A 24338-nucleotide genomic window follows, 5' to 3' on the forward strand; every position below is an offset into this window, starting at 1 on the left:
ACTGTCAGTCATCCAGGTGAGTCCTCCAGACCCCAGAGCCTCACTGCTCTCTTCTCTGGGTCTTAGTGGGTCACAGAAGCAGCATGTGGATCCCAGACCCTCTTGGGAGCTTCCCAGGTGAAATCTGAAACTGGCCAGTACTTGGAGGGCAGGGAGAGACCTATGAGAGACACTGGCCACTCAAGTTGGTAGATGCTATCTTTTTTTTTTTTTTTTTTTTTTTTTTAAGTAGGGTCCAGTGTGGGTCCCAACTGGTGGGGCTTGAACTCACAACCCTGAGATCAAGACCTGAGCTGAGCTGAAGAGTCAGATGCTTGACTGAGCCACCGAAGCGACCCTGTAGTTAGGTACAGTTCTAACAAGCAAAGGGAATTTATATAGGAGACTTGAGTGGTAACAAGATGAGCGGATCCCTGCACCCCTCTGCCAAACCTTAAAAGTTTATGCAGAGATCTTAACTAGGTTTAGTCACGGGTACCCTGCAGGTGTTCTCAACACTATGTCACTATCTCAAGGTTATGTCCATGGAGCATCCCCTAAGAGCCCAAAAGGCAAGCAAAACCCACTTTCCAAGGACAGGGGAAGGGACGAGAAGCGCAGATTGCCCAAGCGCAGCTCAAGGGTCAACTGGAGGTCCTGTCTCTTCCCTCCCCAACAGGGCAGTGTTAGGGTGATCTTCGCAACAGCTCCAAAGACCATAGGGGCTCTCCATAGTCCATCATAAAGAGAGGCCCCATAGGTATTTCAAAGGCCCAGTATTTGAAATGTGAATTTCAAAGACTCGATGGCATTTTTAAGAGGAAAAGCAAGTTGTAGCAGACACAGCTTTCTGTGACACAAAAACTTCAGGACTGTTGCTACAGATGAAACTCGGCGCGTTTCAAGACCCGGACCAGAGCCAGGGTCCTAGAACTAACTGTCCAAACACCTTTTCGTCGCTCTGACCGCCTAACGGAAACACAGCCCGAAGTTTGGCTGAAGCACTCGTCTTCTGCCCAAAGATTTTCTGCCGGGGAGCCCAGGGTTCCGCCCCCTCGCTTGGGATAACAAGTGGCCTCGCGCGGTCACACCAGGTCCTGGGGCCCTCGGCAGGCCTCGGCGTCCCGCGGCTGCGGGGCCCGCCGGCCGGGGCAGGAGTGGCGGGCGCGCGACGCCTCCCGCGGAGCCGTGGGTTCCCCTGTTCCTTCCCAGGCCTCTCCCACTTCCTTTCCCACCGCTCCCCGCCCGCCCGCCCGCCCGCCGAGGCCCGGGGCCGCACCTCCGCGGGGTCCCGGCCGCCTCCCGCAGGGTCCCGGCCGCTTCCCCCCCGGGACCAAAAGGGGGAGAATTCCTGTGGGTCCCAGGAGTGCCAAGAGTGCGCAGCAGGACGGGAAATTGCAAAAGTCCTCAGCCCTCTGCCCTCCCCCGCGGCTTTCCCGTAACTCCCGCCCCTCGGCGCTCGCCCCGCAGCTGATTCATAGCCCCGGCGCGGGGCCGCCCCTGCACGTCCACACCGGCGTCCGCACCCGCGGCCCCGCGCCGCCCAGGACCCGGCCTGGAGCCGTCCGCCCGCCCGCGGGGTGAGTACCCCCGCCGCCCTGCCACCCCGCCGCCCGCTCGCTCTCCTCCGCGCCCCGCGGCAGCCTTCCCCGCGCCCCGCCAGCCCTGCCCGCGAGCGGACCCGGCGTGGCGTCCGGAAGGATCGGACGGCTTTGCAAGCCCCTTCCCGGGGTCTGCCCGCCTGGACGCGGCCCGGCGCACGGCCGCCTGCCTGACCCGCCCCGCGCCGCCTCCGCCCGGCGTTTGCTTTGGCTCACCGTTCGACCCGCTCCGAGCCGGTGCTTTGAGGGCTCCCCGCCTCTGGCCCGCCTGTCTGGTGCGTAACTTGTAAAGAGTAATTCTTTCCAGAGCGCACAATACTGGGTCCGTCGCGGCGTTTCCTTCCCTGCTTGGAAGTTCACAGTCCCGTCGCTTCTTTCTCAGTAGTCGGGAATGTGTGTTGAATTAAAATTCCCACTTAATCCACCTTTGCTTCTCTCCCAACACATCACCACGGAAGTTAATTGTATTCCCCAACACCCCCCCCCCCCCCCCCCCCCGCCAAAGTTCCCTCCACTCGGAGTTGTCGGTGGTGTCCTTCCTGCTGGCCTCTGTTTACACCTGGAAGTGGGCGGCACTCACCCCGGTGTGCAGCGAGGACATCCCGGGGGTGCGGTGGTGCGGGAGCGCGGGACGGACACCTATCCTCCACTCGAATGGAGGGGGCGCGGAGCTGGCCGGTTGAGCGGCGGGAAACTTGCAAACGCAAACGCCCCCCCCTCCCCACCCCGCATGGAGGGGTTCAGTAACTTGTCCAAGACCGGAAAACTGGCTGCGGTGACTCCGAAATCCCGTAGCCCAGGGCTTTGGCCCTGACACCATGAGCCCTTTCTTGATGGTCCTTGGCCTGTCTTTCATCAGCCTAGCCATGCACGCATGCATCCTGCCTGCCTGCCTGTGGTGAGAGGCGCGCCACTGAGTGCCACTGAGGTGCCACTGAGAAAGGCCACTTGGTAACCGACAGGCTCCAAGACTCTTTGTGACTGAGCTTATGCTCCAACTCCAGAGGAGTAAAAGCGGGGGTCCATGTAGAAGATCCCATAGAAATAAAGATGGAATATTTGATTTGAACAGGAAGGAAAGAAGCTTTGGGTGTTATGCCCAAGTCTAAAGCTGACATTGGGACTGGGGTGAAGTTAATCATCGCCTCAGCCTCAGTTTCCTCCTCTGCAAAATAATAATGGTTCATACGATGGACCAGGCACTGTTCTGAGTACTTTACATATGCCAGCTCATTTAAGCTTTGCCAGTGAGGGAGGGAATAGCTCTGTCATTCTCGTTTTATCAGTGAGGAAACCAAGGCCCAGAGAAGTTCTGTAACTTGTCTGTGGTCACACAGCTAACAGGTGAGAGTCAGGAATTGGCTTGGAGTCTCCTTATAACCACTATGCTGTGCCTCAAACTCTAGGACTCTTTTTGGAGTGGTTCTGGGGGTGGTGCTTCATTACTGTCCTACTTTGTCTCCCTCCTGGGCTGCTTTAAAATGCACCCTGGAGGCTGAAGGGCCCCAATCCTTGGAGCTTATTAAAAGCACTGGACTCCAACTTCAGCTGCCTGTTTAGAATCTTCAGGTTGTGCTCAATTCGTATCTGCCCTGGTAGCATTCAGTACTGTTAGAAGCTAATAGTGCCGGGGAGCTCACCACCTAATATTTCATTGCCAGACAAAGTTAATTCTCAGCTGTAACTTGCCTCCTTGTGACTTACATCTTGGTCCTGCTTCTGCCTCATGTTGTCCCAGCAAATATGTCTGAGCCTTTTGTATCAAAGGTCACCTTGACAGTGTCCCACTCAGGCCACATTGGGGAAAGTATTTACGCACTGGGTCTCTCCGTCTACCCCTTTCTTTAACCTGAAGGGCCAGGAACACCTACAGAGATGCACATGTAGGTGTGCCAGAGTCTCTGATGATTCTTACAGCGCTTTTGTCTTAGAAAAGGAACCGAGTCAGGAAAACTATGGCTTTGAAAGAGAAATCAGTGGTAATATCCTTCCACAAGAGGAAGGAGTATGTTTTCCTGTGGGAACTGGGCTGGGGCACTGTTGGCTCGGGTAGAAGGAAATCTTCCTGAGTGTCATCTTGCTCAATTACAGGAACAGGGAGACTTGGCCCTCTTTTCCCTGGAAAAGGAAGTCCTCCTTGATTTAAAAAAAAAAAGTAAAATGTGGAAAAATCAAACAAATAGAATATTGTGAGAAATATCCTTCCCTCCAAGCAGGCTTCTTTGTAGCTACATAAAGTGAGTTTCTTTCCCAACAGCTGTGTTATTGGATTCACAGCCTTCCTTCCCTTCTCATTTTAGTTCTGCAGTTGGCCCTTGAACAGCGCGGGCGGTAGGGGTGCCTAAAAATCCACATAGAACTTTTGTGTCCCCCAAAACTTAACTGCCAATAGCCTACTGTTGACCAGATAACACAAACAGTTGATTAACACATTGTGCACGTTATATATACTATGTTTTTACAATGAAGTAGGTTAGAGAAAGGGAGATGTTCTTAAGAACATCATAAGGAAGTGAAACTACATTTACAGTTCTGTACTGTATTTATTGAAAAAAATCTGTGTGTATGTGGACCCATGCAGTTTAAACTGGCATTGTTCAAGCATCAACTGTACTGGCTTTTCAACATTTATATATTCCAGGTTGTCTGAATTTCATTTTTATGTTTTAAAAGCAATTCAAGTAATAACTGACTATATTCTTATTCAAAAAAATAGAGAAGTGTAGGGGCGCCTGGGTGGCTCAGTCGGTTAAGCATCTGACTTCAGCTCAGGTCATGATCTTGTGGTTCTTGGGTTCGAGCCCCGTGTCCAGCTCTGTGCTGACAGCTGGGAGCCTGGAGCCTGCTTCGGATTCTGTGTCTCCCTCTCTCTCTGCCCCTCCTCCACTCATGCTCGGTCCCTCTTCCTCTCAAAAATAAATAAACATTAAAAATTAAACAAAATTTAAAAAAATAGAGAAGTTATGGAATGAAATTGGGAACTACCATGATCACTCTTATTCTCAGAAGAGGGATGGTGACATTTGGTAAATACCATTCCATGATTTTGTTTTCTTTTCTGTGCATTTGCATAATAAGTACACATACATATGTCTTAATGTATGTAAATGAGATCTTACTACATATTGTGTAGCTTACTTTTTCATTATCCAGGTCGTAGGGATCTTTCCATGTCAGTACAAACCTTTTGTTAAAGACTACATGTTATTCTAAATTAGAAACATAATTTATCCATTTTTTCCCTTCTTGATGGATATTTGGATGATTTCAAATTATTCAACATTAGCAGCAGTACTTTAGGAAAGACTGCACTCATCTTTGTGTGTAAGCCTGAATATTTCTGTGAAATAGAGTTCTAGGGTCCAAGGGTTTGTCCATTATTTTCACTTGATACAGTTCTTCAAATCATAGCACTGCGTCCCACCCCAGGTACTGATTTAAATTCAGTGCATGAGAATCTGCTTCCCTCATCCTTCCTAACATCAGCCATTATCTTTTTTTTTTTTTCCATTTAAATTTGCAAATCTGGTAAATGAATGAATATGGCATTTTAATTTGTATTTTGCTTATTACTACTGCAATTTAATTTCTCTTAATATTTATGGTTATGTGTGTCTTCTGTTCATGTCCTTTGCTCATTTTTCTTCTATTTTTTTAAATGTTTATTTTTTTGAGAGAGAGAGAGACAGAGCGTGAGCATGGGAGAGGCAGAGAGAAAGGGAGACACAGAATCCGAAGCAGGCTCCAGGCTCTGAGCTGTCAGCACAGAGCCCGACATGGGGCTCAAACTCACAAACCGTGAGATCATGACCTGAGCCAAACTCAGATGCTTAACTGACTGAGCCACCCAGGAGCCCCTCTCATTTTTCTATTGAGTTGCTTTTTCCTATTCCTATGAATCTCAGAAGCTCTATACCTATTCAGGATCTTAACCCTTTGTCTGTTGTAAATTATTTCCATATTTCTTCTAGTGTGATTCTCTCCCCACCCCCAATTTTTTGGTCGTAAAATACATAATATAAAATTTACCATTTTAATCATTTTTAAGTGTACAGGTCAGTGTTACTAAGTACACCCTTATTGTTGTGCACCCATTGGCACTGTTCATCTTTGGAATTCTTTCCACCTTGCAAAACTGACGCTCTATGCCCATTAAACAGTAACTCCCACTTCTCCCGACCCCAGCCCCCTGTAAGCAGCATTCTACTTTCTGTCCCTATGAATTCGACTACTCCAGGCACCTCACAGGGATTGGAGGAATCGTATAGCATTTGTCTTTTCGTGACTGACTTAATTCACTTAGCAAAATGTCCCCAAGACCATCCATGTTGTAGCAAGTAACAGATTTTTTTTTCCTTTTTAAGAATAGATAATATTCCGTTGTATGCATACACCGCTTTTATTTATCCATTCATAATGCTTTTGTTTTTAACTATCTTTTGCTACACAGAAGTTTTTTTAAATTTTTTTTTTAACATTTATTTATTTTTTGAGAGACAGAGACACAGCATGAGCAGGGGAGGTGCAGAGAGAGGGGGAGACACAGAATTGGAAGCAGGCTCCAGGCTCTGAGCTGTCAGCACAGAGCCCGATGTGGGGCTCGAACTCACGAACCATGAGATCATGACCCTGAGCCGAAGTCGGTCACTTAACTGACTGAGCCACCCAGGCGCCCCTACACAGAAGTTTTAAATATTGGTGCAGCTGATTTATGATTTTTGTGCTTCAGCTGGCTTCAGAAGATCTTTTTCACCTAAAAATTATTTTTCAAATTATCTTATTTTCTTTTAACGTTCCCATTATTTTGACATTCACATTTAGCTCTTTAAAATATCAGATTTAAAAAAAATTGTTTTTTAACGTTTATTTATTTTTGAGACAGAGAGAGACAGAGCATGAACAGGGGAGGGGCAGAGAGAGAGGGAGACACAGAATCCGAAACAGGCTCCAAGCTGTCAGCACAGAGCCTGACGCGGGGCCCGAACCCACGAACTGTGAGATCATGACCTGAGCTGAAGTCGGACGCTTAACCGACCGAGCCACCCAGGCGCCCCTAAAATACCAGATTTTTGCATGAATTGAAAGGTAAGGATGGAGCTTAATTACTTTCTAATGTTTTAGGCAATTCACCTTACACCATTTATTTAAGTATCTGTCTCCAACTCATGTGAAATTCTGTCTTTATAGTAAAATAAATTCCTATTCATTTAAGAGTCTATTCCAGGACTCTATTCTGTTTTATTGATCTTTTTTGTTTCTTCTTATGCCAGCACCACCACCCTGTGCTAAATGCTCCAGCTTTTTATATTGTTATATCTAGTGGTTAGTATTAGTCTTTTTTTCGAAAAAAAAAATTCTTCTAAAAATGATTCTTGTCATTTTCTCTTTAAAAAAATTTTCTTTAATGTTTATTTATTTTTGAGGGAGAATGTCAGAGCATGAGCAGGGGAGGGGCAGAGAGAGAGGGAGACACAGAATCTGAAGCAGGTTCCAGGCTCTGGGCTGTCAGCACAGAGCCCAACACGGGGCTCGACGCGGGGCTCGAACCCACAAGCTGTGAGATCATGACCTGAGCCGAAGTCGGACGCTTAACCAACTGAGCCACCCAGGCACCCCATGTCATTTTCTCTTTTGTGTAAACTTTACAAATAGCTTGCCAAGCTAAAAAAAAAAAAAAAAAAAAAAAATCCTGTTGGAATTTCTCTTTGGATTTTCTTGGGTTTCTAAGGGTTTATAATTGTTAGTAATTCTTTATGCCTTAATGTCCATTCTGGTCTGAGCTCCAACTCTGGAGGAAGCAGTGTGTTTGGAAAAGCACTGTGATCTGGGGACTGACTCACCTGGACTTCCAAGTTCTGGAAGAACAATGTCGCCCTGTGTCAAAGTTAACTTTTAACCTTCTGAGCTTTTGTTTCCTCACCTGTGTAAGTGGATGATAACTGAATTTCTTTCATAAGACTCTTGTGAAGATTCAGTTAATAAACTCATGCAGATCACATAGCACAGCACCTGGCAGGGAGCTGGGGTCCACTTCGTGCTGGCTAGGATCATTTTCACATTTACTTTCATATCCTAGTATGGCCTCTGCAGTGCACCTCATCGTAGAAGGAACCAGTAAATGTTTCCTTTCTGTATCAGTAGTATCCTGGGAGACAAAAATATGTAACAGCTATTGAATATGGTAGTATTTCTCCAACTTGGGTGTGCATGTGACATCCGCTAGGGATTCTTTTTTAAATACAAATTTTTATTCGGTAGCTCTAATGTGTGGCTGATTTTACATTTCTAGTCTCTTCGGTGATGTCAGTGCTACGGGTCTTCATCCACGCTTTGAGTATATAATCTTTCACTGGTATTTAAAATCATACTGCTGGTGATAGTATTTCCTATTGGATTAAATGTAGTTGACAGGACTTGTAAATTGCTTTCTTTTAATATTATATGCTAGAGAACTTGCACGTAAGAGAACTTGAACTAAATTATTGTTGTGTTGTTTCTTCCCTCCCTCCTTTCCTTCCTTTCTTCTTCTTTTTTTTAAGGACAGAGGGTTAATAGGGCACAAAATATAATACCAAGTTCTAGTCTTAGATCTGAAATCACTGAGGCAATCAACTCTCTGGATCATTTAAAACCGTTGTCTTGGGGCGCCTGGGTGGCGCAGTCAGTTAAGCGTCCGACTTCAGCCAGGTCACGATCTCGCGGTCTGTGAGTTCGAGCCCCGCGTCAGGCTCTGGGCTGATGGCTCGGAGCCTGGAGCCTGTTTCCGATTCTGTGTCTCCCTCTCTCTCTGCCCCTCCCCCGTTCATGCTCTGTCTCTCTCTGTCCCAAAAATAAAATTAAAAAGTTGAAAAAAAATTAAAAAAAATAAATAAATAAAACCGTTGTCTTAAGATGAAGATAGCCACATAAAACACATCCAGTCTGAGTATGAAATCTAAAGTCAACTAAAAAGCCATAATTTCAAGTGTCTTACCAAATAGAAAAATGTAAGATGTAAGTAACACTTGGAAAAATGTAAGATAAAAAGAACCCTTGGAAAACATGGAATTAGCTCCTACTGTGTGAGAACAGTAGATGTTGTACGTCAACAGAAGCTATGCTGTCATGTGAGTAAAGTTTTCATATGTCATGTGATCTCTTGGTCACCTCTTTCTGTTCTCCATCTGTCCAATGGGGGGCTTTGAGCAAGGTCACTTCACATTCCTTAGTATGCTGGTCTGTCAGAAGGGAATGGCAGTATGTTTTTCTACCCAGGACATTGATTACTTTCTGTAATTGAAAATGCATTTTTAAAGCCCCTATATTCTCTCAGGACCTGAGAGATCACGTTTTTGTACAGAAACACACGACACGCTTGTAGGCTGATCCAGTACTTAAAAAATACCAATCTTTTTTGGGGCCCCTGGGTGGCTCAGTCAGTTAAGCATATGACTGTTGGCTTGGGTCATGATCTCACAGTTCTTGGGATTAAGCCCCTTGTTGGGCTCTGCGCTAACAGCACAGAACCTGCTTGGGATTCTCTTTCTCCATCTCTCTCTGCCCCACCCCTGCTCGCACTCTCTTTCTCTCCTTGTCTCTCTCTCAAGATAAATAAACTTAAAAACAACAACAACAGCCACCACCTTTTTTTAGGTCTATTTGACAAGTATGGTTTGGATTTGAATCAAAAACTATTGTCAACTGGTTTAACCCTGTTAGGATATATGGTTCAAATCTGAAAGTAATGGAATTGCCACTACTTGCATATGTAAATATGTGTAAAACGCACACATGTTGTAAAGAATGCTTTATGTTGCAGAATTACATAACTTGAGAGCTCTGACCATAATTTCCATCCTGCTCACCTCCTTTACTCCATCCCAGCTCTAAATCTGTAAGTGTTACTAGTTGGGTGTGTCTTTGGGGGGCAGTTTGGATCCTTGAAGTAGAAGACAGCAAGGCAGAAATGGATGTGCAAGAGATTTGGGGGAAATGCCCTGGTGAGGGATAAAGGGACAAGGGAGCGGGAAGAGGCAAAGAAAGCCTGCAAATCCCATGCAAGGTGACAGGGAAGAAGGAAGATTGAGAGGGAAGGGCTTACACCTACAATGCAGTTCTGAGAGTGTTTTGCCCAGGCCAGTGGGGAGACGTAGATCAAATGTTGCCTATTGGAGGAGTCCCCTGTTGAGCAGAAAAAGTTTGGCCCGATCATCTGCTGGGAGCAGCCTGCGGGGACTGTGGGCTGGGGTTTGAATGTGCAGTGGATGGAAAGGGGCAGCAATGGAGGCTGTCAGTCAGCTACGGTCCTGAGGCAGAGCCTTCTAAAGGGAGCACAGAGGGGCGCCTGGGTGGCGCAGTCGGTTAAGCGTCCGACTTCAGCTCAGGTCACGATCTCGCGGTCCGTGAGTTCGAGCCCCGCGTCAGGCTCTGGGCTGATGGCTCAGAGCCTGGAGCCTGCTTCCGATTCTGTGTCTCCTTCTCTCTCTGCCCCTCCCCCCTTCATGCTCTGTCTCTCTCTGTCTCAAAAATAAATAAACGTCAAAAAAAATTTAAAAAAATAAAAAATAAAAAAAATAAAGGGAGCACAGAGTGGCACGGTTGCACGCTCGCACACCCGTCTTCCAGAGGTGTTTGTGCGCACACGCTATTCTGAAATGGGCTTTTTCACTCAGTATTTTTTGGATATTCTTCCATGGCAGCACATAGATCTATCTTATCCTTTTCACAGTTTCATAGTACTCCTTTGTGGAAATGCACCACGATGGAATTTTCTGATGCTTTTTCACGGACATTTGGACACTTCACGGAAAACATTTCACGTTTTCATTTTTCCTAAATATTAACAATACCACAATGAACCCTCTTTAAAATACATCAGTTTTGTATACAGACACACATATACAAGCATACTATTTAGAGGACAAAATTCCAGAAATAGAATTTCTGGATCAAAGGGAATGCACCCTGGAATTTTAATAGGTATTTTCAAAATGACCTTGGCAAAGTTGTGCTGTTTGACCATCAGTGAGTAACAAGCCTGCTTCTTCAAACTCTTATCAGTGCTAGGTATTAAGACCTTTTTAGGGTTTGCCAGTTGGATACCACGCAGACCCACATACAGACATATACAATTACTTTTTTAATTTGCATGTATTTAATTAATAATGATATTGTCCTGTTTTTCTTTATTCTCTTTTGGCTATTGGTATTTCGTTTTTTTGTGAATTACATATTTATATCATCTATCAGTTTTTTTACAGGGTAGCTTATCTGTTTTTGATTGGTTTCTTTTTTTTAATATTTATTTTTGAGAGAGAGCACACAAGCAAGGGAGGGGCATTGAGAAAGGGAGACAAAATCAAAGCAGGCTCTAGACTCCAGGCTGTGAGTGCAGAGTTGGACGCGGGGTTCGAACTCATGAACCATGAGATCATGACCTGAGCTGAAGTCGGATGCTTAACTGACTGAGCCACCCAGTTACTTAATGGGTTTAATTTAAGTAACATGTCCACAGTGATATAGTTATTAAGTGCCAGAGCAATGATTGGACCCTCAGCAGTCTTATGTCAGAGCCCATGCACTTGACTATTACAGCTTCCTTTTCCCACAAAGGTCTAGGTTATTGTTCCAGTATGATTCTGGGGAATAATCTGTCTTGTCTCCAGTGATTTAAAATATATCGTTAGCATGTACTAAATTCCTACATCTTCTTTAGGTCCAGAATACTCCTTGGATCTAGGTTTTCTATTCCTTTCTTTGTCTTCACTTACCACTCAAAGATCCAGCTTTAATCAGTCACAAGTTCCAAGAATCTTTAACTGAATGTTGATTTAAAAAAGAAAGGCAAGGGGCACCTGGGTGGCTCAGTCGGTTAAGCGTCTGACTTTGGCTCAGGTCATGATCTTGCAGTTTGTGAGTTCAAGCCCCACACTGGGCTCTGTACTGACAGCTCGGAGCCTGGAGCCTGCTTCTGATTCTGTGTCTCCCTTTCTCTCTCTCTGCCCCTCCCCTGCTCATGCTCTGCCTCTCTCTCTCTCTCTCCCTCTCTCTCTCTCTCTCTCTCAAAAATAAATAAACATGAGAAAGATTTTGAAAAGAAAAAAAAAAGAAAAGTGATTGTGCATAAGCCAATTCAGTCCCATAAATAAGGGATGATCTTACAAAACTAGTAGAAGCACTTAACCAGGCAGGTTTAAAGAGAGGACAAGGAGTGCTTAAACCTTTCTTTGGGCACCACCTCCAGGTGGTGGATACTTTATTTTATTTAATTAATTTTTTTAATGTTTATTTATTTTTGAAAGAGACAGAGTGCGAGCATGGGAGGGGCAGAGAGGGAGACACAGAATCCGAATCAGGCTCCAGGCTCCGAGCTGTCAGCACAGAGTCCAACGCGGGGCTCAAGCCCATGAACTGTGAGATCATGACCTGAGCCAAAAGTCCAACGCTTAACCGACTGAGCCACCCAGGTGCCCCTGGGTGGTGGATACTTTAGGAGGAAAGGGGGGTGGAATTCCAGTGAAACCTTACAAGTAATGCATCCTGTGCTATAATGGTGGAGGCCCTTTCAAAAGGGCTCCCAAAAACATGCAGTGCTCATAGAAAAGAACAAAGTAGATGAACTTGGGAAATGTGGGGAACATGCCATGCAACTCTTGGTGCTGCCGCACAGAACTCTTTCACAGGGAGCACACACCCAAGCACACTTCCTGGATGAACAGCTTCTTTCTTTAAAATAGAATTTGCATATGACATCACTGGGCACCCAGCCAGTTCTGAAGAGTTTGGCAACACACCCCCGTTCTTGGGAAGCAAATGACTGGTCATGTTGCTTCTCATGGGGATTATTTATGGTGAGGAAACTTCCCAGGAATAAATATTTTAGTAATGACGGTACAAGAAGTCCTAGAGAAGAAGGGCAGACTCACACCCTTTGCAAAAGCTGTGCCTGTAGTGTTTGTACTGAGGGACGTTCAAAGGCATCTTCGTTTTGCACAGAGACAAGATTTGAATGAGAAGTTCTACAAAATGAGTGGGTAATTTTTCTTTTCTTTTCTCCCTTTGTCTCCCCAGAGAAGAAATGTCAATGAAAGACTATGAATTAGGCAATGAATTATGACTATGAATTAGACTATGAATTAGACTATGAATTTGGCAACAGGAGAAGTAGAAGGGCCTGAAAAAGAATCTCCTTAATAAAATAAAATTGAAAGCAAAGAAGAAAGAATGTGAGAAAATTAGTACAAACGTTTATTCATTTACTGGATATTTACTGGGTAACAACCACGTCCTGGGACTATGATAGACAGTGGGGACTCAGGTCCAGGCCTGTCCTCAGGCAGCACATAGTCTGGCTGGGAATGATGGAGATCTGAAAAATAGAAATAAAGAACAGATTTGGGCAAAGAACTAAGTAGTGTGGGTGAGGCAGGAAAGAGGTTTTGCCTTTCCGAATTCTTCCTGACTTCCTTTTCTTACTGGACACTGTAAGTGGCAATACTCCCCACGGACATGGCAAGAGAAAGCCTGATGGAAGAACCAGAGGGCACGGCGGGCTTTTCCGGAACAGCAGTCCTTAGGAGAACAGGCGGAGCACTGACTGCCGCGGAAGGGGCTCGCCGGCCCAACTCACACTCAGCCCTTATCCTCCAGGTGCCGTAGGAAGGCCTGGCCTAATCCTGCAGTGTCGTTGATCTGCATCAGGGGTCCAGTCTAGGGCGCGGGGCACCCCAGAGCTCATGTGCTGACCTCTCTTCTCTGTCTGTATGGAGTCTGCAGGCGATCATCCAGTCCTGTGGCTTAAGTACCACATGCATGCACCGAGGATGATTTCTACCCCTGCCCGGACCCCTCCCCTGGACCCCACTTTGTGTGTCCAGCCAGCTCACGTGGCTGTCACATAAGCGTCTCCAATGTAGCAAGCTGCAAACCGAGCCCTTGATAGAGCCCACTACATCTGTTCGTCTCTTCTCTGTTGATAGCAGCCTCCCTTCTGCCAAGAGCTCAGGCCATTTTGGGGGCCACCCGTGATGTCTGACTTTGTCAGCCCCTGTCACATCCTGCCAGCTCTGTCTGTCAGATCTCTCCTGAGTTCCACCGCTGTTCCCACCTCCACTGCCGTGACCGTGGCCTGAGCCAGTGCCATTGTCCCTGGACTACTGCAGACCCTCCTAACTGCTGTCCCTCCCACCACTCCTGCCCCCTCCTGTCCTCACCAGTCTCTTCCTGTTCTGGTGAGTAAGATAGGCTATTCCTGTCCCGAAACTCCCCAGTGGCTCTCACCTGGCTCAGGGTAGAAGCCACAGTTGGGAAAATGCTTCCCTGTCTGCTCTCCCTCTGTGGACCCTCTGTTTTCCCCTCCTGCTTCTCACCTCTCAATGCAGCAGGAGCTCCTGCTGTTCCTTGAGTGAGCCCAGCACTCTCCCACCTCAGCGTCTGGGTGCCACTCACCCCCTCACCTCCAGGTTCTTCCCTGTGGTTGTGGGGGAGCTCACCAGCCAAGAGCTGGTGCCCTCGGAGTAGGCACAGGGTCTTTGGAGGCAGGTTTACAGAGGAGGAGGGGTGGGGGCCACATGGGCTGTTCAGGGTCACCTGGGGCCTGGGAGCAGCTGACTCAGAGCCCTGGGTGTCTGTGTCCTTCGCACGGCATCAGGCGTCGGGAAAAACTGTTCGTGCGGCGTTTCCCAAAGGCTGACACCGGTGTCTCTGGGATGTTCTTCCAGCTGCTGACTCTCACTCTGCAAGTTTTGGTGAACTTTACTGATTTTGCCAGAGTATTCAGACGACAGCCAGGACCCATAATCCCTCTGCAAGTGGTCCTGGCGTGGTCTGGGGCCTGAAGTGTTGGGATGGGGGCTGTCCAGTCACACCACAGGAAATAAGCACTTCTCCCAGGTGCAGGCAGTGACCGCTGTGTCCCAGTTGCCACCTGTCCAGCACGTCTAAAACGGTGCACGTCAGAACAGATGAAAGGAAAAACCGTAGATCTGAATGGCCGCTGAAGCCAGCCTCCTTGGATTCACAACCTGCCATGTGTGAGACGGTGGGGGAGGGCGGGACTTCCAGACGGGACCGTCCTGGTGCTTCTCAAAGACTTTCCTGTGATCATCAGACCATAGAAACAAGTCCTTTGTAAATGCTCATTTTTTGGGCTTTGTTACATGAAAACTTCATTCTTTAATTTCTGGTTACCTTCAATGGGTAGGTGGCTTCTAACTTTTAGTTTTAAGTTTCTCTGTCTCTATAATTTGTTGACATTTGGGAACATGTGAACTGTTTGACTTACCAGAACTCCAAAATTTTAAAAACACTTCAAAGAGCCCTTTCGTACAGAGAACATCAGGCAGCCTACCTCACTCCCTGAATCATCTGGTCTTCGATTTACGGGATGAGATTTCCTCACAGCATGGCACCCTGCGTTCCTCAGGTGATGTCGGTGTTAGGACGGGAAGATCCTGTACCCGTAGCCTAGGACTGGAAGGATGCTTCAGTTGCACACTGAGCGCCAGAGGCTTCGTGCCAGCATTTTCCTTTGCCTTGCCTTTGGCTCTGAGCAGAAACGATTTTCTCTTGAATTTGGTTTTCTCCCTGGCTTTGATATTTAATTGAAACAGGAACCTGTTTGAAGTTGTAAGTAGGGATGTTAGAGGGGGACGAATGACCCGTCTGCCAAAAGTAGAAGGACTATGACTAAAAGCCGTCATTTGCAGACTTTTGCTTGTGTTTGCAGGCGGGCTCATGTGTAAGCAGATTTGACTACCCTAGAAGAATGGAATGGTTTGGTGTATTCTTCTTCTGTCTTCACTGCTGTTCCCATTTAGTTGGAGGTAGTGAAAACGGGTGATGTGGTTCGCTGATTTTCTGGCTTTTGATGAAGTCCAGGTGGCTAGACAGAGGCAAAATGGGCTCTGAACTGTTTAATTGCCTCTCTCTGGGATGAGTCAGACTTTGAAGTAAAAAAGTGAAACTCAAGGCTTCCGTGGACTAACACTCTTATTATAAATTAAGAACATGTTAGCCTTCTTGAGGTCACCGAGGTCCATTCTTTGTGCCCTCAGATTGGCCTGTGGTCAAAGGACCCGATGAATCAGTGCAGTTCTTTGACCTGCCGTTTACAGGCCTCCTCTAAAGCAAGGAAAGCCGGAAGTTATTTTGAACAATGAGACACTGCCTATCTCTCTAGGTGGAATGTGCTTGTTTTTCCTCGGTGAAATTTTAATGAGGGAGATGACTCCTCTGTAAGTAATCAATTCAAATACAGCTCTTCTCTGACCATGGTCCTTTTTTTTTTTTTTTTTTTTTTTTTTTTAAGATTTAACTTTGTTTCTTTGCTTGACCCTTCTTTACCAACCTTCGCTTGGCCTGAAGAAATTGGTAGGTCACTTGTCTATTGGCACACAGCCTCAGTGGCACGCTCACTGTGAACAGTCATTGCTCCTGCCCCAGGGATCGGCTGCTGTTGGCCGGCTGCTGGCTGAGCTCGGCTGGCCCCTGGGGGAGCAGCCGGGGTGACTCAGTTCTGCCTCCCGTGTTGCTCCTTCTCCTCCTGGGTCCAGGAGGGGAGCCCAGAAATGCTCTTTTCGTGCCAAAGAAACACAGAAGAGCAAGCAAAATTACACAAGGCATTTTGAGGTCTAGGCTCCAAGCTGGCACCCCACCGCTTCTGTTTTATTATGGGTCAGGGCAAGTCACACGGAGTAGGGAACTACACTCTTATTTTGCGGGGCAGGGGGAACTCCAGACTCACCTGACAAGGGGCATGGACGTAGGGAGGAGAGGAGAGTGGGAGCCCTTAATACCATCGTCTACCACAATTGGGTCAAAGAAACCTGCTCAGAGCGAAAATTGAATAAAATTTTCCTTGTGTATAATTTATCTTTTTCAGAAAACCAGAACCTATGGCTCTCTTTTCAGCCTTTCAGACAACATTCCTCTTGGCATTGCTGTCCTTGAAAACTTACCAGAGTGAAGGTAAGAAGTGGAAAGAATGGTAAAGAAAAAAAAAAAAACAGATAAAAAAACCAAGGTAATTGGTGCTTTGGAGAAAAGTGGAACAAGTCTTCTTTTCTTTGACAATTACCTGGAATTGGTGAGGCGTTCACTCCATCACTTGGAATTGGTGAGGAGTAATGGTTTCCTTAGTCTTGACTATCCTGGTCTTCATTGCTCATTGTAATCAGCCACACCATGACCCTGATTTCCTGGTCAGTGCACTGGTCGTCGAGGCACTTGTGAGAGGAGCTAATCTGGCAGAACTTCGTGGTATAGACACTCTACGTGGCCATTGCCAGAGAAATTCCTTCTGCGTCTTGCCATGTGGAGACGGGGCAGACTAGCCCAGTGTTGGCCACTAGGTTAGAACAAGTTGTGATGTCCTTCAGCTGCATTCACGGAGCAACTCTTTGCTGCAAGACAGTATGCTAAGTAAAGAAATTCTGTTTATGGATGAAGAAATGGTATTTGTTATTTAGCTCATCTCCCAATGAAGGGGTTTTTCAAAATACCAACTTTGTAAATCTCGTCAATAAGAACACTTGCAGAATGTTTATAAATACTTTGTATATTACTTTGAACTAGCTTGACAGTCAAGCGTGAGCGAGTCTATTGGTTTATAACATTTGTTGGGGTGCCTGAGGGGTTCAGTCAGTTAAGCGTCCGACCGACTTCTTGAGCCGTGTTGGGCTCTGTGCTGACAGCTCAGAGCCTGGAGCCTGGTTTGGATTCTGTGTTTCCTCTCTCTGTCCCTTCCCTGCTCATGCTCTGTCTCTCTCTCTGTCTCCCTCTCTCAGAAATAAATAAACATTAAAAAAAATTGTGTTGCTTTCACCTGTATTTTACAAAGCTTTACATTTTCCTCATTCTGGGTTTATTTGCTATACTCCCTTCATAACACAAAGCACAGGCATATGCTCTGAGTGATTATTCACACAGTTCCTTTCCATCGATTCATGAAAATGATGTTTTCAAGAAATACCCATAGAATTTTTCTATTTCCTTTAAAACTCGTGACAAGATATTTAGAAATAAAAAGGACATTTTGTTCTGATAATAGCTCAGTTCTCTGATATTCTTTGGGTCTGGGTCTGTTTCTTTTAGGTTCATGCTACATGAGAAGATGCTACTTTTCTGACTTGTTAAAATTCGTAGTTTGTTGATAATCCCCCATAATCTGGAGCTGAAAGACGGGAATTAGGACTTCTCATTTGTAGTCTGTGTCCCCCTCACTCTATCTTACTTGCTAAACGTGACGCAACTGGACTGAGTGGGTGGTCCACACCATAGGAAGGTTCAGGCCCAGCTAGAGCCCCTGATTCCCAGACAGAACCACACCCCCACTCCAGGCTCTCCAGGAAATCCTAGGCATTTAATTCCAGGCTTTTGGCACAGCTCACTTCCCTAGTGAAGTCTCATTATCTGATCCAACGACAACAGACTGTGTGCCTTCCATTTACAACACACTCTGTTCTCAGAGGAGACTCTGGTGAAGAAAACACACTTCCAGCCTCTTTTATTTAGATCAGACGTGCATGTACCTCTTTCTCTCTCCACCAGTCTTTATTTGTGTTTCCAGCTTTCTCAGCTCAGCTCGCCTGCTCTGCCAGCTTCCTGCTCCTGTCCCCACCTACACTGCTTGGATTTCTTGTCTCGGTTTTTGCTGCATCTGCCAAGTATCTGCTAAATCTCCCACCCGATAACCCAGCCGGGCTCGGGTCTGAGACTCCGGTTCAGACGACCTAGCTTCTCCCGAACAATGAGACAGAGCCCAGACTCACTTCCAGTTAGCCCTGGGTTATGTCTGCTTCAGTCAGAGATCACGACTCTAGCATTTGGTTGTATTTTCTTCTTTTCTCTCGTGCAAGTATATACAGACCAACATGGAGATGCAAATACGTAGATTTTTTTATGGAAGTAAACTGGTAATATATATATTGGGAGTATTTATACTATATAGATACTTATTAAACTATGTATAAAGTATGTATATTGTGTATAGTATAAGTATGTATGCTGGAAGGTTCTATAATTTCTTAAATATAGGAAAAGTATGAAAGTATGTATGGGTGAAGTATGTATACTTTAGTAATACATACTTTATTATATACTTATTCAAACAATACAACATTATGATGAGGGTTTTTACCTTTGAGGGTAAATATTCTTCTGAAATAGCATTATATTTAATGGCTGTGTGATGTCCCAACTTGTAAATGGATGATGGTTTATTTTCTTAAGTAGTGTTGGGGCCAGACAGAGAAGCTGGGTGGGGAAAGTGGGAGGAGAGTCTGTGATGAAACCCGGGCCTGTCTGATCGCTAAGTCTGCCCTTCTTGGCCCCATTCCAGTGCACATTATAGAAAGAGAGCTGGGCCAAGGGCCAAGAACTCTGAGTTCTGGTCTAGTTGTGTGACCTTGGGAAAGTCCCTTCCCTTTTTCTAACCTCAGTTTCCTCACCTGAAAAATAATGGGGTTGGACTTAAGAATCTCTGAGGTCCCTTAATCTCTCTGACTTTACCTTGACATTTCCCACTCTTTCCCAAGGAAGTCCTCAATTGCTTCTGACCAAATTATTTCTGACTGATGTCTCTCAACTACCTGAGTCACTCAACACTCACTGATAGCATACATCCATATAGTGTTCCTCTTTTGCCTAAAGCATCATGCGATAGCTTCCTAGAGCTTCCAGAAAAAGAGTTGATGCTGGTGGTTGACTCATTCATTCAGCAGGCGGTCATGGTGTCTACACTGTGACAGGTGCGTTACTGGTCTTGGTTTCAGTGAGCTGAGTAAGACTCAGTTACACCCTTCTTTAGCTCCCAGTCCTTGGCGGGGACACAGGAGAGGCTATTTCCGCACGCTGCGATCACTGCTCAAACAAGGGCTTAGAAAAGCAGCCCTGAGGAGAAGAGAACGCCAAGGCCGGGTAGAGGTGTTAGTGAGCCAGTGCTTGTCACGCTCCTGAGCCCTTGTGGAGATCCTGGGTCTCTCTAATTTGAGGTCAGTGTCTCCTGTGGAGAAGATGTTGTGCCAAGTGCTGGTGACAAGAGTCCATCCAGAGATGCCTACGCCTCAGCCTCTCCCCCCCAGGAAGTTTGAATCTAGAGTGTGAGACCGACGGCAACAAACCACTATGCAGACAGGATGCAATGAGGGCTGGGAAAGACGGGATGATTTAGCAGGCACCGGCATTCCCCGGGGCTACTGGTGCCACAGTTATGAAAAATACTCCTTCCTGGGGCACCTGGGTGGCTCACTCGGTTAAGCGTCCAACTTTGGCTTAGGTCATGATCTCATGGTTTGTGAGTCCCACGTCAGGCTCAGGCTCTGCGCTGATGGCTCAGAGCCTAGAGCCTGCTTCGGATTCCGTGTCTTCCTCTCTCTCTCTCTCTCTGCCCCTCCCCCATTCACACTCTGTCTATCTGTCTCTCTCTCTCTCTCTCTCAAAAATAAACATTAAAAAAGAAGAATCGGAATACCAATTTATTAATTTTCAGTGGGAAATAAAACTGGAAAAGTGACTGGTGCCCAGCCTTTTGGTGCAAAGTGACTTACAGGGCTAAATTATGCATTCTGAAAGTGTCATCATAGTGAAGTGAACCCGTTATCTTAGAGAAATATTTCTTTCAAAACCTAACATATGGCTCTGAAAGTAATGCATATTTCTGAAGAACATTTACAAAATACAGAAAAGTATAAAAAAGCAAGTTAAAATCACTCAACCTCTCTGTCCAGAAATAGAGTAGTTTTACCTCCCTTTATAGCTTTCTTTAAAAATTTTTTATTTATTTATTTTATTTTTTATTAGAGAGAGAGAGAGTGTGTGTGTGTGTGTGTGTGTGTGTGTGGGTGGGCAGAGGAGAGGGGCAGAGAGAGAGGAGAAAGAGAATCCCAAGCAGGCTCTGTGCTGTCAGCACGGAGCCCGACACAGAGCTTGATCCCACGACCCTGGGATCATGACCTGAGTCAAAATCAGAGTTGGACGCTCAACTGACTGAGCTACCCAGGCACCCCCCTCTATAGCTTTTTAAAAAATAACATAAGTACTTTGAAAAGTACAAAATGGAATGTATAGTTCAGTGTATTTTTTTTTTAAGATTTTTTTAACGTTTATTTATTTTTGAGACAGAAAGAGACAGAGCCTGAATGGGGGAGGGTCAGAGAGAGAGGAACACACAGAATCTGAAACAGGCTCCAGGCTCTGAGCAGTCAGCACAGAGCCTGACGCGGGGCTTGAACTCACAGACCGTGAGATCATGACCTGAGCCGAAGTCGGACGCTTAACCGACTGAGCCACCCAGGCGCCCCCAGTGTATTTTTAAAAAGTGTATGAAAAAGGTCAAGAAAAACATAGGATTCAAACTTGGCAATGGAGAGAGAGGGGATTTGGTAGGATAGACCTGGTAGGATGGTGGGGACTCAATTTCTGTATTATTCGAACATCATCATGATCACATATATTAAAAAAAATTTATTGAAGTGAAATTCACGTAAGATAAAATTAATTATTTTATGGTTAAAGTGAACAAATCAGTGATATTTAATATATTCAAAATATGCAACCATCACCTCTGTAATTTGAGAACATTTTTATCACCTCCTAAGGAAGCCTTATAATCATTAAGCAGTTATTTCGCATTCCTCCCTTCCTCAGCCCCAGCAGTCACCAATCTGCTTTATCTCTCCATGGATTTACTTATTCCGAGCCCCTTGTGCCTCTCCAGCTGTGTTCCCTCCTTGAGCTAAGAATGTTGTCACAATTATTTTACGTCACACTAACTGCCTTGCTGGTCTCATCCAAAGAGTTTAGTAAATTCTTGCCAGAGGTGTTTTAAGTTTAGTGCATTGACACATAAGTAATCATGTCTAGAGATAGGATGTGCTCCCACTTCATAGTCTTTTAATAAACTATAAAATATTGACTTTCAGAGAGATAATTCTTTTTGATTTCCAGAAATACGACATTTATAGCCAAGAGTACTCTTGCTTTATTTGGCCTTGCTAGAAGTTTCTAAGCCAGTTGGATTGCCCAATAAAATATCCTTTTGTTTTACTGTTTATCAGTTTAGTAACTCGCTGTGTCTTCTTGAGCAAACCATTTCATTTATCTAGATCTTAATTTCTTCATCTACCAACTGACTTCTAAATTCCCTTACAGATTTTTAAGATGTCTGATTCTAAGGTGCACATGTGAGCAGTATTTTCCAAAACTAAACAATGGTGATATTGACCAGTTTATTATCTGTGACTGTTCAGTTGTGCTCCTATTAAATTTCATTGTTTGTATTAAATGTCTTGGTTTTGGTCTTTCAGTCTTGTCTGAACCCTTGTCATTGGCCCCTGAATCACTGGAAGTTTCCATCGATTCTGCACGTCAGTGTTTGCATTTACAATGGAGTGTCCACAACCTTGCTTATCATCAGGAATTAAAAATGGTTTTTCAGATAGAAATCAGTAGAATTAAAACATCTAATGTCATCTGGGTGGTAAGTATTTTTTGGTCTTTCTGGCTCAACATTTTAAAACTCCTTTTCTGACACCATGATTTGTCTTTTATAACATTTGCAAAAATCCCAATATGGAAACACGTAGCAACACAAAATGGTTTTCCTAAACAATTACCTTTCTGTGTTTTTAGTTAAGAGGATAGAGGACAAAGTAACATGACATCTTTGGTTCAGTAGGTTGGATGAGATGTGTTAAGAAAATAGATTATTTCTTCATTTCTGCCCTGTCCCCTAAGAAGGCTCTTGGGGCTGTCCTTATGAGTACTAGATTCCAAAAACCCATGAAGGTCAACCTCTTTCCTCTTCCCTGTCCACCAGAGATTTTCCTAAATAAGGTATAATTTTTTGGCAACATTCTTCTTGTCAGTTTCTTTGCTCATACCATGCCGAAATACATTTCTATCCAGTAAAGAAAGAGGTTCTTCATGGATCTGCCATGTTGGAGAGTAGCGCAGGCTGTTCTTTGTTGCCTCACTTGGGGCTTTTTCTACAACAGATTAAATTGTGAGAATCCTTACTTTCACAATCTCTTCGCCTTTGAATTCTTTGGAACAGATTTTTCACTTGCCTTGGTTCAAATCATGGTTGTGTCCATTTAGCTGATGCTTCTCCATCTAGTGCACTGTGACACTTTGGTGGTTTCTTTCAATTTCCATTTATGGTCCAGGGAATCTTAACTAATCTACACATACATCATGTTCGTTCATTATCATGGGATGTTGAAAGACAATACAATGGAATGTTGTCTCATTGAAGGGGAACAGAGAATTTGCCTGAATTGAAGGGAAACACAGGGATGTGTCACTGCTGGGGACCTCCATTTGCTCAGTGGAAGGATAATCTTCTCTCAGGCAGTGGAGGCATGGGTACAGGGTACAGAATGGTTAGTTCCTTTAGTAAAGTATAAATTCCACTAATTTTATGTTATTTAAAAAAAAATTTTTTTTACACTTATTTTTTTGAGAGACAGAGACAGAGCCCGAGCGGGGGGAGGGGCAGAGAGAGAGGGAGACACAGAATCGGAAGCAGGCTCCAGGCTCTGAGCTGTCAGCACAGAGCCCGACGCGGGGCTCGAACCCACAGACCGCAAGATCATGACCTGAGCCGAAGTTGGACACTTAACTGACTGAGCCACCCAGGTGCCCCATAAATGTCACTAATTTTGAAGCCTCCAGTTACTTTCCATATTCGTGATTGCATTTGAGATCTGAGTGAGAGGCCTAAATTAAATAGAACTCTGACTCTGTGAATTTAGGATTGATACCAGGTCTGCAATTCCACACGTCCATGGGAAACTACCAAGAATGAAAGCTCGTTGGTGTTCTGATTTTAAACAACAGTAATGCTCATGGACAGCTGCTCACCGCCCACCGTCGGTACATCTTCCCACTGTTGTACCTCATGCTAATCATTTTTGTATTTGTATATCTTTGATGGATACACTCACTCGTTGTTGAGTTGGACCCAGTAAAATATTACGCAAAGGTCATATTGAGACTAATTGTCTAAGAAAAAGAAATTCGGGAGAAATGCTGGAAGAATCTATGGAAAACTAGTACCTCACACTACTAGCAGAAGTGACACTGACCATGGACGGACTGGGTTCCATTTTCTATTTTCCTAACAGGCAGTTGTTCATACCTGTTTTCACCTTTGATTCGTGTAAGAGTTCTTTTCTCGGGGTAAAGCACCTCGTGAAACCTACTTCTGTAACTACTAAGACTCAAGATCTTTGTCCAAGGTATTGTCCCCATATCACCCAGGTCAGCCTGACGGTGGGGGGGAAGGAGAAAACCAAGGCCTAGAGAGGTCTGTTGTGCTACTCAAGGTGACAGAGTCAACGCAGTGCCCTCCTTCACCCACGTGCCCTGTCAGCGATGATGGCCACACGCAGTCCCCAGGACGTCAGTGGCCGTTGTGTCCCACAACAGTGCCGTGAGAAGCCCTTGTCTGAACCTCGCAGGCCTAAAGTCAAGGAAAGACATGAGGTTCCCCCTCCAGTGCAGGGGAAGAAAGCCAGCCAAGGGGGTCTGCTTCTGTCTTGAGCGCCATCTCCCTTTCGAAAGGCCGTTCCCTGTAATGCAAGCCTGACGGGACGCTTTCATTCATGCGCAGAAGGAGCAGCTTTTAGGACTCGTGCCTCAGATGGTCCTGTTCCTAAACAGGCCTAGCAAGAGCCCCCTGCCCCAAGTGCTCACAGCTGGGCCAGGGCCCCTGAGCCACCTCCCAGAGGGCGCGGACCACTCGGAGCCTTGCTGGCGGCCACGGGCTCTACACGGTCT

General features: G+C 45.5%; 1 protein-coding gene and 1 long non-coding RNA gene across 9 annotated transcripts in view; one reads left to right on the plus strand and one right to left on the minus strand.

Moving 5' to 3' along the window:
* Nucleotides 1-2047, minus strand: part of LOC109275829 (uncharacterized) — a 233007-nt gene extending 230960 nt beyond the window's left edge. For all 5 annotated transcript variants that reach the window (XR_002084395.2, XR_002084394.2, XR_002084397.2 and 2 more), the window contains exon 1: nt 1797-2047. This is a non-coding gene — a long non-coding RNA (uncharacterized LOC109275829). The remainder of the gene's footprint in view (nt 1-1796) is intronic.
* The window catches only part of OSMR (oncostatin M receptor), a 53742-nt gene continuing 30489 nt past the window's right edge, over nt 1086-24338 (plus strand). Inside the window, exons 1-3 of one of the 4 annotated variants that reach the window (XM_053906949.1) lie at nt 1086-1559; nt 16441-16526; nt 21863-22035. In XM_053906949.1, coding sequence (XP_053762924.1) covers nt 16454-16526; nt 21863-22035 — 246 coding nt within the window. In that variant the 5' untranslated portion in view covers nt 1086-1559; nt 16441-16453. Of the gene's footprint in view, nt 1560-1580; nt 1856-12569; nt 12589-16440; nt 16527-21862; nt 22036-24338 lie in introns of those variants that run through there. The other 3 variants (XM_053906946.1, XM_053906947.1, XM_053906948.1) reach the window with 3 other exon arrangements.

The sequence above is a fragment of the Panthera pardus genome, unplaced genomic scaffold, assembly GCF_024362965.1.
Source record: "Panthera pardus isolate Hobbes unplaced genomic scaffold, ASM2436296v1 HiC_scaffold_2, whole genome shotgun sequence".
NCBI lineage: Eukaryota > Metazoa > Chordata > Mammalia > Carnivora > Felidae > Panthera > Panthera pardus.